The sequence below is a fragment of the Parambassis ranga genome, chromosome 15 (genome assembly GCF_900634625.1).
Source record: "Parambassis ranga chromosome 15, fParRan2.1, whole genome shotgun sequence".
Taxonomy (NCBI): domain Eukaryota; kingdom Metazoa; phylum Chordata; class Actinopteri; family Ambassidae; genus Parambassis; species Parambassis ranga.
Genome location: NC_041035.1, coordinates 13,153,542 through 13,169,682, shown reverse-complemented (window position 1 = coordinate 13,169,682; position 16,141 = coordinate 13,153,542). Strand labels below are relative to the sequence as shown.

The window sequence follows — 16,141 nt, the reverse complement described above, 5'->3', positions numbered from 1 at the left end:
GTGAAATGTCACATTATAGGCGTTTGGCTGAAGAAAACATCGTCGTTTGACTTTAAATGTTTGATGAATAATTTCTGCGCAGTTGCTACTCAATAACTGCATTAACAGCTGATTGGATAGCGTTTACTACTTGCTGTTGTTGAGCATTACGGAGTAGAATAGTTACCTATCTCGTTGTCTTAGCGGCATCTTTGTGGTGTTTTGTCACCCAGATCTAGTTTTGACTGGTTTGAGCTAGTCCCGTGAGCATGCGCACTTGGTGTAAACAGGAAGAACCGACGAAAAGTAGGGTAAATCTGCCATAAAGAGACGAACATGAGCGATCACCAACGAATGAACTTGTTGTTTTTCCGTATATATTAATCAATACAAACGACGATGTGTACCACTTGATAGCGACATTAATCGCATCTTGTAAAGGCAGTTGCTAATTTTCGATCAAATTTAGAGACTCGCTAATACCTTAAGCTAGCTATCGTTGCATACGCAGTGACGCGATTTATTTCCCTCAGGTTTTACTTGGCGAATCCGCCTGCTAAACCGCATTTAAAGTGTCGGGTGGAATTGTTTGAATTTTGTCACACTGTGCCGAGGGAAATTGTGAACAATGGTTCAGAAAGATAAGACACTGGAGACTCCTCAAGTGGACGTTGAGCCGAGCCCCAGCCCAGTCTCCGGAGAGCCTTGTGTAGAGGCCCCTGGCCCGGTGGAAGATTCTGGCATTGGTGTCGAACCGTCGGACCATAGAAAATTCATAAGTGGAGTTGTGGAAGGTAATATTGCATATGTGTCTATGTCTGTTTGAAATTGGATCCAATTGTAAACTTGATGGCATTATAAGTAGGACGTCGAAATCTGCAGCAATGTTGCTTAACAGAGACGTGATATCATTTTGAGATATAATTCATATTGATAATCAAATTATTATACAAATCGGTATAGTTTTCTGTGTTATTTGGTTTCTGGTCACAATAAACAACATAACATTGTACTGTCCTGCACTAAATTAAATAAAATGGCCGTTTGGCTTGCTCTATTTTCATTTATAAAATAATAAATTGATTAACACAGAAAGCAGCCAATAAAGGCAAAATGACTACTGGCACTTCCAGTCAAGCCCACACCTAGGGGCAAATTTTTGGTTGCATCAGTCAAGCAGGTCAATATGCACAGGAAACGTAGATGGTCAGCATCATAGAAACTGAATGTATTGTTTGCTCATGCAGGCTTTTATGGTCGACCATGGACAATGGAACAGAGGAAAGAGCTGTTCAGAAGGTAATCTGAATTATTTAAACATTCCCGTGAATGTCATTATAGCTAAATGATTTAAGTTGTCATGCTGATTTTATGTAATTTTCAAATTCACAGGCAGCAGAAGTGGGGGCTGAATACATACCTGTATGCACCAAAAGATGACTACAAACACAGGATGTTCTGGAGAGAGCTGTATTCAGTGGAAGAAGCAGGTGACTATCAAAAACAGATAAATTAAATTAGATATTGGGATCATTAGGCTTGCAGCAAGGAAAATGAATAATTCTTGTAACCCAACTTAAAGCACTTCCTGCATGTTTCAGATGGGCTTTTATCAAATTACAAAAAGGTATTAATAGAGGGATTTTGCTTTCCTCTGTTGTAGAGCAACTCATGACTTTAATTGGTGCTGCTAAGGAGTATGGGATAGAGTTCATCTATGCCATCTCACCTGGATTGGACATCACTTTTTCAAATCAGAAAGAGGTTTCTGCACTCAAGAGGAAACTTGATCAGGTATTTGTGCAATAGTATTTTAAATAGTGTGATAAAACCTTTTATTTCTCCAAAAGTCACACTATGTAATTACCACCTTCTTTTCTCTTCAGGTTTCTCACTTTGGCTGCAAGTCATTTGCCTTACTTTTTGATGATATTGACCACAACATGTGCCCTGCTGACAAAGAAGTGTTCAGCTCATTTGCACACGCTCAGGTTTCCATTACCAACGAAATCTACCAGTACCTGGGAGAGCCTGAGACCTTCCTTTTCTGCCCCACAGGTACCTCCGTTTTTTTGGTTCTGACTTCTTTGCTTGTTTTATACACTTGGTTTATCTGCCTAATTAACCATTATTCTTTGTTTCTGCACTGAAATACAGAGTACTGTGGCACGTTCTGCTACCCAAGTGTCTCTCAGTCCCCCTACCTCCACACAGTAGGAGAGAAACTGCTGCCTGGCATTGACATCCTATGGACAGGTAAATCTTGGCTCTCCAGTTTATACTTTGCTTAATCATGCATGTCAATGTATAGATGGTATTAATTAGGGTATGTTGCCTCCTCTGCAGGGCCCAAGGTGGTGTCCAAAGACATAACAGTGGAGTCTATTGAGGAGGTGTCAAAAATCCTAAGAAGAGCCCCTGTGATCTGGGACAATTTTCATGCCAATGATTATGACCAGAAAAGGCTTTTTTTGGGACCATACAAGGGCCGCTCCACAGAGCTCATCCCAAGACTGAAGGGAGTCCTCACGAATCCTAACTGCGAGTTTGAGTCAAACTTTGTAGCAATCCACACTCTGGCCACCTGGTACAAGTCGAATATGAATGGTGTACGCAAGGATGTGGTCATGAGTAAGTGTGTTCCAAAAGTACAGTAGTAGTGTGATAAGATATTTATTTACTAGTTCCCCCTGGGGAAAATTCTAGTAGTGCTGTGTACATAATTGTATTCATGTATGATAATGTAACTGGCTCACTAAAGTGCTTTTTCTTCTTGTCCCTTGCCAGCTGACGGTGAGGACAGCACAGTGTCCATCCAGATCAAGCTAGAAAATGAGGGCAGTGATGAAGAACTGGAAACAGATATGCTCTACAGTCCACAGCTGGCTCTAAAACTGGCTCTCACAGAATGGCTTGGAGAATTTGGTGTGCCTCATCAATATAACCGTAAGAGCAGTCACGATATTAAAAACTTAAGAGATTCTTAGAAAAAAAACAATGCAGTGAAACTCCTCTTTTTCAGGCCGACAGGTGCCTCAGAGCAATGCCAAAAGCACAGCCATAGATGTTTCATCTGTAGCCACTCCCTCTCTTTGCTCCTCTACAACAGTCACGACTGTGTTCCAACAGCCCATCATGTCTCCTTCAATGCCTCCTCTCTGCCTGGATCCACTCGCACACCCCTTGACAAAAAGAGAGGAAGTAGAGGAGGTAAGGTGTCATTTTATTAGGAAGCTCATTTATAGCACACAGTCCAGATGATTACTGTATCCTGCTCTGAAAACTTGAGCTAGTTTTGTCTTAGTATGCATATACTGTGTGTGCAGGTGGAGGTGGAAAAGAAAGATTCAGATGAAGAGCCTATGGAGATGGTGGTAGAGAAGCAGGATGAACCTGAGCCTGAGGCAGAAGCTGACCCTGAAGAGAAGCATGCCGGTCCCATCTTAACTGACAAGATGGCAGAGGATCTGAGGCCTATGGATACAGACAAGGAGAGTTTGGCAGAGTCCAAGTCCTCTGAAGAGTCAATCCAGGAAGACTCTGGGAGTGATATCGCACCTATGCAGACAGATGATCAGATCAAACAGGTGTTGCAACTATTTAAACTTTGTTTTCTTTCTGTAGAATCTGTAGAATTTGCAATTGATAGGCAAACCAAAACAGAATTTCACTGTAAAGACACATTATTGACATTTTATTTGTGTACTTAGGAATTGTTTGTGCCTGGCCCCAATGAGAAGCCACTGTTCACATCAGAGCCCATTACACTTGAGGATCTGAGCTTGCTGGCAGAGCTCTTCTACCTGCCTTATGAACATGGACCCAAGGCCATGCAGATGTTAAAGGAGTTCAACTGGCTGAGAGCCAACAGCAGCGTTGTTAGTGTCAACTGCAAAAGGAAGGAATCAGAAAAGGTGGGTTAATGTGTTGAAATAAACAGACAGACCAAGGTCTAGCTGAGAAGAGTAATCCATTATTAACTGACCTCTTGGATCAGGGTGTTAAAAAACAAAATGGTGGATATGCACTCCCGACACTGTCCATTGGGTGGTGTGGTTATGACAGCAAATGGAGAGTGCTCTGCTGTTGTAAGCTCAGCTTACTTTTGTAAACCCATCTGCCTTTTTTCATAAAATGACATTTTGACAGAAATCGGTAAATAATGTAATTAAGTACATTATTGTCAACACATAGATTACTGTCCTTTTTCAACATTATTTGTTTTTCCCTCTTATCTGTGTTGCACGCAGGTTGCAGAATGGCAGTCACGGGCAGAGAAGTTTGAGGAGATGTGCCTCTCAGTCATCCAGATGTTCACACGGCTGTCTAATACAGCCAATCGCACCATCCTCTACGACCTTTACCCATACATCTGGGATATCAAGAGCATCATTTCTATGGTCAAGTCTTTTGTCCAGTGGCTAGGTATGTATGAGGGGGACCATAGGGCTGTTATCTGTAGAAAGCAGTAGCATAGTTTAACTGTCAGAGACACATTTACATATGAATTTTTAAAACACATATAAAATATAATTCTATCAAAAAAACATTTAAATAATCAATTATTTAGCTGCATGGATTCTGTTGTAGTCCAGGGTTGTTTAGATGAACAAGACAAGTACTTGTGATCAATCTAATCAATCAGAGCAGCATGGCCCCTTGAACAACACATGACTAAAGGGTGAAAATCTGCAGCTAACATTTGCAGTGTTCAAAATATACAGCAGATTAGCACAGGTCAGGCGAAATGCATCACCTTGCAGTAGCCATGGTTCCTTTAATTGCTCATGTTTCACACGTGTTGGTTGTTTTCTTCTTTTTTTCATCTGACTGAGTGCCACTTGCATTGCTGGCAACACCCCTGTTTATTCCATAGCAAGTTGATTTCATATTGATGGAGCCTGAACTGGTCTGAACTGTGGAAAACATCCCAGCAGGGTTACTGCTGCTTGCTGTGTATCCAGTAACATCACTGCTGCATTCCCACACGGACACACTTGCTTCCATTTCCGTCTGTGGGGATGGGCACCAGGGGGAAGTCCCCATCCCGCTCCCCCCTCCTCCTCCATGCCCTAGCGCGCACGCGAGCTTGGAGAGCAAGTTGACTGACTCACTGTGGAAGGCCATTCTGGTGCATAAACAAATAAGAAAAATATGATTGGAAAATGTGTCTTGTGCCTCACTTCTACGGTTTATTCTCCTGAATTTTGCTCATTCTGTATCACAGAGAATGCCATCCCCTTCTTATAGCGAACATATTCTATCCCTCTCTCTCTCTCTCTTCTGTCCCCTCACATGCTTTCTTTCAGATGGTGCAATGTGGTGCAGTTTGAGTGACATTCAGCCTTCTGATAACATCTCCATCTTTTTTTGGAGTGTTTTTTAAATAGTCAGAAGCACCAGCATGGTCTGTAGGTTACTCCCTGTAACCCAGTTTCATTCACAGGTTTCTGTCCTGCCCTGCTATATGGCAAACCTGAGGTCTCTAGCCCACAGTACACAGCAGGCAGCATACCCACACTGGCATAACCACGCCAAAAATCCTCAGGACTGGCTTAATGCATCAGTAAAAGGCCTTAAACACTCAAGAAACTTATACCCTATAAATATATTTGTCCTTCTGGTAACTGCAGTGTCATTTATTTCCAAAATGGTGACTTCTGCTGTTACTATTATCAGATTCTTACATTAGTCCCCATCTTTTCCCTTTTATGGAAGCTGTGCAACTGGCACTTAGTCACATCCTCCCTGGTTATTGTTCTGAGAACACATACTAATAACTATTTTCTACTGTTTTCTCCCTTCACTGTGTACAGATGGAAGAATCCACAGTACAAGTTTCTACTGCTATTGGATCGACAGTGACCGATGTATGCACAGTGCAGGCGTTGTCTCTTGTGTAATGTTTAGAAAGATTTATGTAAAAAAAAAAATCTTAAACTAAATTCCTAAAAGTAAAATACTGATGTGTAGGAAAGGAAGCGGCCCTTTGGATGAAGTCACATTTTGCGCAGCGATTTGGGTTTGAATTTTTAAATGTTAACTTCCAAAATTCTCTCTTTGGCAGCAACTCTAACATGTTTTTGTTTCTATCAGTAGGCCTATTGAAATGGCTCAGACCAGCCTGATGCACCTACTGTAGTGAATTTACCCTTGGTTTTGAATTTTAAACACACTATATTAAGTTCAACCCACTCTGGAATTTTTTTGAGTGCAATAAGTGGTCTCACATACACAGTGGCAGAATTAAAAAGAACATGTGTTCATGCTTTCTGTGTAAGCTGTGATTGTGTTAAGACATTGCAGTCTGAACCAGGTGGAACCGTGGAAGTAATCCACTGAGAGATTATTTTTCTCTATTTTGTGGTTTAATTATGGAAGCCAAGTTCATTGTTCCTAACATGGGTGCATCTGCATGCTGTGTCAGCTCATCACATGAATTGTTTAATTATCAGAGTGAGGTTTATATGAGAAGCAATGTTAGGTATCTGGCACGCGCGCTGCATTTGTCGGGTCACATGACAGGGCTTCTCGTCAACCAGGGTTAGGCTTTATTAGCAGTACTATATACAGTCCCTTATAGCCCTGTATGCTTTAAGTATGCTGCTCGTGCACGCTCTGTTCCCACCTCTCATCTGAAGTCTGTCCTGATTGTGGTTTTTAATAGTAAGCTGAGAGGCCCTTTAACTCAGGGAGTGATCTCTTGTCGTGTCTTCCTGGTTTTTAATGACTCATGCTCCCCCGTCATGTGACAAGGCAGATAAGATGAGAATGTGACTTCACACAGGGTGCCAAGATCGGTGGGGTGACGGCAGCTAAAGCTTTTTTTGTCCATAGATGGCAAAGGTTTGGGTTCTGATGGTCAGTGTAATATCTAGGATGTCCGTCAGACTTTGAAACGAGCATTACCCAGATTTAAAAGCTTACGACCTGCATGCCATGTTATGTGGAGTTGATTGCTAAAATTGTATTGACAGAGTTTGTGAAGGTGCAGAGTTTATAATGATATTTAAATAATTCATATTGTTCATACTTGCAAACATAAGCTTTAGGTGCTTGAGCCCCATTTTATCTTAAAGTATTTCCTCTGAGTAGAATTTTATTCCAAATTAGGTCCTTTTTATGTTTTAATGATTAAAACAAAATTAATATGATTGATTATGCTATCAAATACATTTGATCCCCCTTCATTCCCATCTCCCTACTCCCTTCATCTGTGTCAGAGAGCCCCATCCTGTGGTAACAATGTCCGCTTGGCTCTGCTCCTAACAGGGTGTCGTAGTCAGTCCTCAGCACAATTCCTTAGAGGAGACCAAGAGCCCTGGGCCTTTAGGGGAGGTCTAGCAGGAGAGTTCCAGGTATCTAATGCACTGAATTTACAGCAATCAAATGGAAAAAAAGAGTGCTGTGAGCAAAGAAGACTGGTAATATGTGTGTAGGTATGAAGGGGTTTGGTCTGTTAAAGGTGAGCTGATTGAAGTGGGCCAGGCTTCATAATATCCAGGTTCCATCCCCTTCACTTGTTCTCCAAAGCAGTTCATATCCATGTATGCCTGGGAAATATTGTCAGTGTGTCTGAGGGGAAGGGGTGACCTGAAACCCATCCTGACAAAAGAGGTTATAGCCAGTGTTTGGCATGACATTTGATTACTGATTGATTAATTATAGTTTCTTTCAGCAACTGCCCAAGGAGATGCTGCTCTTCCCTGGCGCATGCGGCGCACGCGAGCATGGCTAGATTTTTATTTTCATGACATCTCATTTCTTTGCAGGAAAGCACAGCGCACAAATTACCAACCCTTTGCAAAGCGCAACGCGCAAGCAAGCATCGCAGCGCCAGCGAGAACGCAAGCATGTATGCAATGGGAAAACTCCAAGATTAAACACATCTGTAAAAGGCTGAAACAGTGTTTCCAATCAACAGTCACAATGACAGCTGATACGCTATTAAGTAACTCTATTAGCCCACATTTAATTTGCCTGTTTGGTTTTTTTCCTGGAGTTCTCTCTGCCTTTCTGCGCCAGCATCATTATTTTTCTCAACAGGAGGGTCCTGCGCAGCGAAATATTGCGATGCCTTACAAAAGGGAAAGGAGCATCTCCTTCAGCCAGTAAAACCTTTGTCAGACCAAAATACCACCCTCATTCTTATAATATTGGCAAAGCAAATATGTATGTGTTGTTTCAAGAAACATGTGGTGTTTGTCCTTGTTGTCCATTGTCAGATCAAAAGGAACACATGTTTAAAGGTTTAATGTGTTTTTTACAGTATTTATCATTTGAAAGCACTTTGCTTTCTTTTGTTCCTTTTGGGTTGATAGTGGCTCAACTTTGCGAATGCACAGTGAGGCAGTCACTTCAGCGCACTGCCTTTTCTCAGTTAAACTGAACCTGTTTGTTTTGATACCCACAGAGATTGTTGCCAATAGATGGGGCAAACGATCTTTTCTACCAGCCTCCACCTTCAATGCCAACCTCCAAAATCTATACCATACGGCCATACTTTCCTAAAGATGAGGTAAGATGTTGGATTTTGTTGTTACATTGAAATAATTTTGAATGTGTGGTTGCAGACATGGTTTTTGCCAGAGCCTAGTATTCCCAGCAGAACTAACCTAGTTTAAGGGAATCCTTTGTTCCTCAGTTCTCTGCTCCTCTGATGTGATCAGTAAATATGTGTGTGCCAAATGACACACCCAGAATACCTTTTTTGGGAGTGGCCACTTGCCCACAAGAATAAATGCTGTATCTACCTCCTTTTACAGGCCGCAGTTTATAAAATATGTAAAGAAATCTTCTGCGAAGGAATGGAGGATGTGCCATTCTCTGACGATGATCCTGACCTCATAGGAGACAGGTAAAGCAAAGTGATTTATTTATAATCAGCCCTGATGGAAGCCTGGACTGTGTGTTTTTCCAGCTACACAAATCCAAATGATTCACTCTTTGTTTGTCTACAGGTTAGTTGGAGGTCTCCTGACACAGAGTTCAGACTATGGGTTTGTGCTAGAGGATGATGAAGGGATCTGCGGTTATGCCATCGGCACTGTAGATGTTAAGCCCTTCATCAAGAAGTGCAAGTTGAGTTGGATTCCCTTCATGCAAGAGAAATACAACAAACCGGACTGTGAGAAGGACCTCACAGAGGCTGAGGTATGGTTCTAATCTGTGCCTTGTATATCGTATGATTGTGACTGTTGTTAAATTTACACCATAATCTCTGTCTGCTGTCCCTCTAGAAGATGATGCTGAGCTTCCATGAGGAGGAGGAGGAGGGTCTTCCAGATTCTTTTCTCTCCAACTTCCCCTCTCTCATTAAGGTGGACATTGACGCCAAAGTCACTGACCCCAGTGTGGCCAAAAGCATGATGGGGTGTCTGCTTTCTTCCCTTAAGGCCAATGGTAAGGGACAACTATTTTAATATTATCAGATCATGTCTCATCCCCTTACATGATGTATCCATTAAGCTGTCAAGTTTTATGTGTGTTTATTTAAAAAAATAGTCTAAATGAACAAATGACCCACTAAGGGAGTTGATTCTGCAGCTGTAAAATAACAAATTAGTACATGTATCTGTGTTTCTAAAGGTCAAAAATAAACAGGGACACTTATCAACTTGTTATGTCAAAATAGGACCAAAGTCCAAAACAACAAGCATGAGTTCATTTCATTTTGATTAGAGATCACCATGTGTTGCCTTTCTAGTCGTAGTGAAGTGGGATTTTTTTTTGCCTCATTTAATTTCTACTTCATACATACAGAAACAGCCTTACATCATCTGAACAGTCTAAGAGAAAAGAGACACATTAACAGAGCCATAACACAAACAGTCTTATCTTCCTGCGACAGAATTTTGTGAGGGGCACAGTAAAAAGACTTTGTCGGTTGATTTCTCTCTTGTATGTCTCTCACTTTCAGGCTCCCATGGTGCATTCTGTAAGGTTCGTCAGACTGATAAGCGAATGTTGGATTTCTATAGTAAGCTGGGATGCTTTGAAGTGGCCAAAATGGAGGGCTTTCCAAAGGACGTCATCATTATGGGTCGCAGCCTTTGAAGACAGAGAAGGAGCAAGTCAACAGAGCTTGAACATGTTCATAAGAAAAAAAACCTTCATGATGATTTTTATACAACATCATCACCATCTGGGAGAGCCATGGGAGACCTGTTTTTTTTAAAGGTTGTGTGTACAGAAGCACAGCAGTCACCCATAGTTTCCCTGTGCTGCCCTTAAATGTTATGGTTCAGCTGGAACTAAAGACCCAAGGAGTGATCTGTATTCACTCTGGTCAGTAACATGGAAGTGTGGCACTCTTTCATTGATTTGTTTTTAAGGGTCCCATTACTTGTATACCTCCAGGGCTAAGGTAGTGATAACTCCGAGCCCTTTTTTCGGATTTAATCCAGTAGCCATTACATGGATATGACCTGTATGCCCTAACACAAAGTTTCTGTTTCTGAAATGGAGGCAGAGCTTTGAAATGAGGGTGGCCCATCTCTTGGGTAGTGTCACACTACCCTCATCGTCCCGCTTTCCCAGCTTTGACATAGAGAAATAACGCAGATGTTGACATAAGTGGGACACCTTTATACAGTATGTGATGTGCTATATGAAAGTCTGCCTTTTGCTGTCACATCGTGGGTTATTTTCAATTTAAGCTCACAATTGACTGGGAAATAGAGGCCTTTTCAAAGGTGGCATGTTTCCAACACAACTGATGCGGCCTACACCCATGGAGGGTGGACAGTTGTAGATTTGAGAATCCCTAAATGGAACTTTGCCACAGACCAGCAATGGAAAAGTATCTGATGAGAGTTGTTAAAAACTCAAAAAGAAAGTCCTCTGGATTTCTGGTTGAGCGTCGTAGACATTAGGAAAGCAATAGAAAAACCTCCACAAGTTTACAGGTTCTCAGCTTTTCAGCTCAGTTTCTGCGTTTTCTTTTTTACAGTTCAGTCTTTTGTTGCTAATTTCCCTTTCAGCTATTGCCTTTTGGTTAATTGCCTTTGGATTTTAGGTTATTTTACGGACCCTGATATCGTCTGTGTCCAGCTTAATAGTGACGGGAGATTTTGTACTTTGGCCTTTTCGTTACTCCGTATTCCAGAGATGTAGCCTCACAGTGATGGTTTTAGATCTCCTAACCTCAGCACAGAAATCCCTCAGTTAACCTAAGCTGACTGACTGAATAACACATCATACGTTTTGTAAAGTTGTGCATTTACTAAATGTTATTGAAGGTTTTTTTCATGTTTGATTCCAATTATTTAAACTGTTTACTGGTGTCTCTTTGAAAGAATGAAAACTAAAATAATCACTTCCTAATAGCAGTGACCCAGTGGGACCAAAATATTCTGATCTGCTATAGAAAAATGAAACTTTTTTTGGAGCGACTAAAATAATGAGGCATTCTAAAAAAAAAAAAAAAAAAAACAACCTCCCACTGTTATAAAACTGCCAAATTCATAACCACTAAATCAACACCTGACTTGTAAAAGTGAAGTCATTGTTATGGTGAATAATCGATTACATCTTCCTGCTTTATTTCAAATGAATGTATTCTCAGTTGGGCCACGTTGAGTGCTCACTGCAGTGTGGTTAAATCACGTCGCCCCCTGGCCCTCACAGTTCATAGGCCTTTTCCTGTCTGTCCATTGAATGTTTTATATTCTGACGCATTTCCCATTAGTTTTTGTACACTTATATAGTTATTTTTTTTTAAAGAAAAGCACTTTGACTATATATAGGAGTGTTCTTTTGAGGATCATCAGTTGCTCTTCAGTAGCTGCCTGCCAATGTGATGTTCTGAAACTGTACATTCATTATGTGCATGAGGTGTATTGGATTTGCTGTGGATGCAGTGGACATTAGAATAACCTCATCTGATGCTACATAGAGGGAGGAGCATGCCACTCGCCACTATGAGCACAATACAGTCCACTTGTACTTAGAGGCTGTACAAAGCTGTCAATCATAAGAAGTGTTATTTTGTATAACTCCTTGCTAGCACTCAGCTGGTCTTGTTACAGCCCTCTGTCCTCTATAGCCGTCGTACCTGGCTCTTTCTGCAAGGCGTGAAACTCACCAGCCAGTCTGCTATTCGTCACCTGAAAGGGCAGCAGGGTTTTTGTTTTAAATGGTTAATTTTGAAGGTGTTTGTTAATAATAGAGCTTTTTCCTCTGCCAGCCAGGTTTGATAACTATGGGCTGTGACTGAGAGAAAGGGCTTCGTTGTACATTTTGAGTTAAGGGATGGGGTTGGGGCTTTAAAAGTGACAGTTTACTGTTGTATAATTTGTATGTAAGATACATAAAATTAAAAACTAATAAACCTCATTATGTGACTGTAGTATTTTGTGTTGATTTGTCTGCCGAGGAGAATTTCCCCCCAAGCTGTATGAAGAAATTAAGTTTAAATTTAATTTAAACCTTGAATTGAATTTACAATCACAGATCTTAGCAAACCTCAGACTCAAGAAAATCTTACATGTACATGCATTATTTTACATTTAAATGAAGTGAATGTGCCTGGTTAGTATTCTGACTTTATTATATTATTTACAGGTTTTTTTACATTTTTAATTAAAAAAGTATATTTAATGGTTTTATTTCTTTAATTTGGTCGTAATGCATTTTTAATAGCCGCGTCTTTGTATTTTATTTTGAGCGCGGGCGCACAGTGATGACGTGGCACCACGCTCGTAGGTTGCGACGCGCTTGTTATTTTTGTCGTGTAGTGTTCAGTTGGCTCTAAAGTGCTGAGAGCGGTCTCAAATCTACGGTTCAGACAAAATGTCTTTTCGCGACGATGACTCCTCGGATATCGGACCACCTGTGCAGTCCAAGCTGGAGAGCTTCTTGTTCAGTAAGAATTTAAACAGTGTTTCTGTATCAGTGCTGCTCTGTCGGTGCACACGTGGGTTTCCTCTCTGATGTGCCTACTGAAATAAATATACCTTCACGTAAAAAAAGAACTGTCTCGTTTTAATTCTTATTTTTGTTCTGCAAAGGTTGCGAGCTGTCCTCTAAAGTACCCTTCTACACTTTCCAAGACGGAGACGATGAGGAGGACCTGGAACACTTCCTTGAACTCAGAACAGTATGTACAGATGTGTCGTAACGTCACTTTACCAGGGGTGTGAGAGTCTCCACCAGCTCAGTGCAAAGGTTGCAGGAGTTTAGGTCTTATAATATTATATCTTACTATAAACAAAGGCAGTCACTATGTCCAGATTTTCCCACACAGTCACACTGGAGCCATGCTGCCCACTGCACAGTCACACAGTGTGGGTTAACACCTTGATTCCTGCAGGTCTGTCTCGGAGAGGGAGCCAAGGAGGAGAGTAACGTTGTTGAGGTAACTGCCATGAACCACCAAGGAAAGACCATCTCAGTGCCCATTGCCAACCTCCACATCAAGTGTCTGCCCATGGTATGTACTGTGTAATTCTGTGAATAATCTGTCGACAGGTTGGTACACCTGTAATCCTCTTTACTCTGCCCGTTTTGACTTCAGGTGAGTCTGGGAGAGTTTGAGCTGAAAGCTCCAGTCACCCTCCGCCTGAAGGCCGGGACAGGACCAGTTACTGTCAGCGGGCTACACCTAATTGGTAACAGCCATTTTTACTTTCTCTTCACTGGGTTAACCCCTCAGTGGAAAAACACCTGTTATGTAGCTTTACACAGACAATCTCTATTTTAATCTCCATTATCACTGGTTCAGTAACTCCTGTTATTTCCTATTTACAGTTCAATAATGAGCTGAGTGAAATATACCCCCTAAAAACATCATATTATTATTATGTTATAGTGTTTTTGTATATGCATACACGCACAATGTGTAAAACAGAAACAAACACATAATATGCCAATAATTTATGGTGAGCTCTATAGACAAGATATCACCATAAACTATTGATCACTTAATTGTTTTTAATCATATTTAATAACAAACAAAATTCCTGAAATTTTGATTGAGTCCAGGAACGCCTTAAATCTAATCTGATTTAAATCTAATTCTCTATAATTCCTTTATTAATTTTAATTTGAACCAGATTCCTATTTGGACTATTAATTTTTACTATTTGATGGACAAAACAATCAATTCTAATGTGTGAAGTTTTTGGTTTAAAGTAATGGTGGCTGCCGCTCCTGTGTGTAATATTAAAATTAGCTGGGCTCAAGCTGTGATAATCTAAAATACTTTATAACTGTCTCTTTTGGATTTGACACTTAGATGAAAGGTTAATGTACCTTTCGGCAGTAGAACATCTTTCTAAATGAACCCTAACATCTTTGACATCTTTCAAAGCAACTCATCTGTGAAATGCACATTGATCTCTTCCACAGTTTGAGCTATTTGATTAGATTAAACACCTTCTCTTGCCCTTTCCACTGCTTGTAATGAGTGTGTGCATGAGGTCAGCTGAGAGGGCAAATTAAACAAAGACTTTATGGCCTGATGTAGACTGAGTGATACATTGGTTTATTTCTTTCAGTATGAAATCAGTCTGGACTGAAACCATGATTCTGTGCTGCACTGTGCTTTAACATCATCTCCTGACCTTGTCAGCCTTGCAGGCTGTGGACTCGGACCTGTCTGAGGATGATGAGGAGGAGGATGAGGATGAAGAGGAGGAGCTTCCTGCCATTAAACCAGCAAAGAAGAAGCAGAAGCAGTAGAGAGGTTGCTGATGATTTTTTGAAACGCCTGATATGTTGTTTTTTTCTGTTTTGTTTTATTTTTTTTCTGGACACATTTTTACAAAATAATTCTTCCACACAGCCACATGAATGCTCCTTGTGGTGGCAGCTAAACATGCCGTTGTGACGGGGTCTGATGTTCTCGCTGTGTGTCGAGTTCAGGAGTGTATTTAACCACAGAAGAACTGTTTTTGTTAACAAACGCTACCCACTTTTATAATGTATGATACGATAACCATCACAACGGGTTAATTGCACCAGCTGAATGGTGCATTTAGATGCTTTTTCAGACATGGGGTACATACATCCATCTGTTAAAAAGCTATATTCTGACATACTGTATTGGCAGGGATGAAGAGAAGCAAGGTACATGGCCGCATGAATTGAAAGTTGTTCTGAGCCTCCTCCATTTCTTCACAGTTCAACCCGTGTCTATTTTTCTCTGAACCTGCTCCTGCAAGCAGACAGTCTCTCCTTCGTTTAAATCTGTCCGTGTCGGCCACAAGTCTGCACAGAACTGCATGCAGTTCAGACATGCTGCAAGTGAAAAAGAGTGCATGTCTGAAAGGAGCTGTGTGAACAATGTCTTAAATTCACTTGGTGCATAAGAGTTTCTCCATGTCCACTCATTTGTAGTTCAAAAAAAGCTGTTTGTTTTCTATAAGATCTTTCAAAAAAATGTGAAGATTTGTACTTAAAGCGAATGCATCAAAAATACTTTCTTCCCTCTCTCTTTTAAATTCATGTAAATAAAACCCTCATTGTAAGGCCAGTACATAAAAAGCTACATATCTACATGCTCACTCAGGTTCAGCAGCTTAAACACACTGAAACACATGCCTACAGTCAGAATGTCATTAAAACAAAATGAACCCTCAAAGCACGAGTAATCCTCACTGCAAGTTTGCAGCTTAGAAAAAGAACTCATAAGTTCGCTAAGTAGCAATATATTCAGTAAAAATAATTGGAAGTACAAGCCCTACATTTTATTACAAAGGCAAAGTGCAAGCACTTAGAACTGATTGTATTCATTTTTAGGTTTGGGATTAATTGCATTTTATATGTAATCTCTTGGTAAATGACTAGCTACAGCTGTATTAAATGGAGCTAAATCATTTCCCTCTTGAAGATGGAGTTGAAGTGAATGTCTCATGAAATGGAAAAAATACTCAAGTATAGTAGGCCTAGCTTAGAAATGCACAGAAGCACTTACTGTGGTGTCACTCTGAAACACACACGTACATTTAAATGCCATCTGCCTCGTACAAACATCCTGCATGAAAACATGATTCCTGCATGGCAGATGCAGTAAACTGTCAAACCTTTAGCAGATTGTCAAAGCCATTACACTTTACTGTGTACCATAGGCGCTGGAGATTCTGCATTACTGAATATCATAATTTTCCATTTCCAATAAACCGCAGTCCAATCAGAAATCGTCTTTTAAGCTGAAGATCCT

The 16,141-nt window shown here is 40.7% G+C and overlaps 2 protein-coding genes across 4 annotated transcripts; both read left to right on the top strand.

Annotated features, from left to right (window-relative positions):
• The first annotated feature begins 255 nt into the window (after window positions 1-255).
• oga (O-GlcNAcase) lies at window positions 256-12,315 on the top strand. 2 transcript variants are annotated; one of them, XM_028422670.1, is made up of 19 exons: window positions 256-773; window positions 1,227-1,278; window positions 1,372-1,469; window positions 1,643-1,773; window positions 1,866-2,037; window positions 2,137-2,235; window positions 2,326-2,610; window positions 2,767-2,925; window positions 3,002-3,189; window positions 3,306-3,566; window positions 3,690-3,893; window positions 4,230-4,404; window positions 5,796-5,849; window positions 7,252-7,337; window positions 8,393-8,497; window positions 8,745-8,836; window positions 8,940-9,132; window positions 9,219-9,381; window positions 9,899-12,315. In XM_028422670.1, the coding sequence occupies exons 1-19, from the start codon at window positions 608-610 to the stop codon at window positions 10,033-10,035; spliced, it is 2,820 nt and encodes a 939-aa protein (XP_028278471.1). In that variant the 5' UTR covers window positions 256-607; the 3' UTR covers window positions 10,036-12,315. The 2 variants fall into 2 exon arrangements, with proteins under 2 accessions (XP_028278471.1, XP_028278472.1); XM_028422671.1 differs by lacking the exon at window positions 5,796-5,849.
• A 356-nt stretch (window positions 12,316-12,671) lies between these two features.
• Window positions 12,672-15,562, top strand: npm3 (nucleophosmin/nucleoplasmin, 3). Of its 2 annotated transcripts, XR_003671864.1 has the most exons (6): window positions 12,672-12,844; window positions 12,990-13,078; window positions 13,292-13,411; window positions 13,496-13,589; window positions 14,552-14,813; window positions 14,863-15,562. XR_003671864.1 is itself a non-coding variant. In XM_028424262.1 (5 exons), exons 1-5 carry the CDS (start codon window positions 12,772-12,774, stop codon window positions 14,659-14,661), a joined length of 486 nt encoding a protein of 161 aa, XP_028280063.1. In that variant the 5' UTR covers window positions 12,672-12,771; the 3' UTR covers window positions 14,662-15,562. The 2 variants fall into 2 exon arrangements, 1 of the variants encoding a protein (XP_028280063.1); XM_028424262.1 differs by having other exon boundaries at window positions 14,552-15,562.
• Window positions 15,563-16,141: the final 579 nt, after the last annotated feature.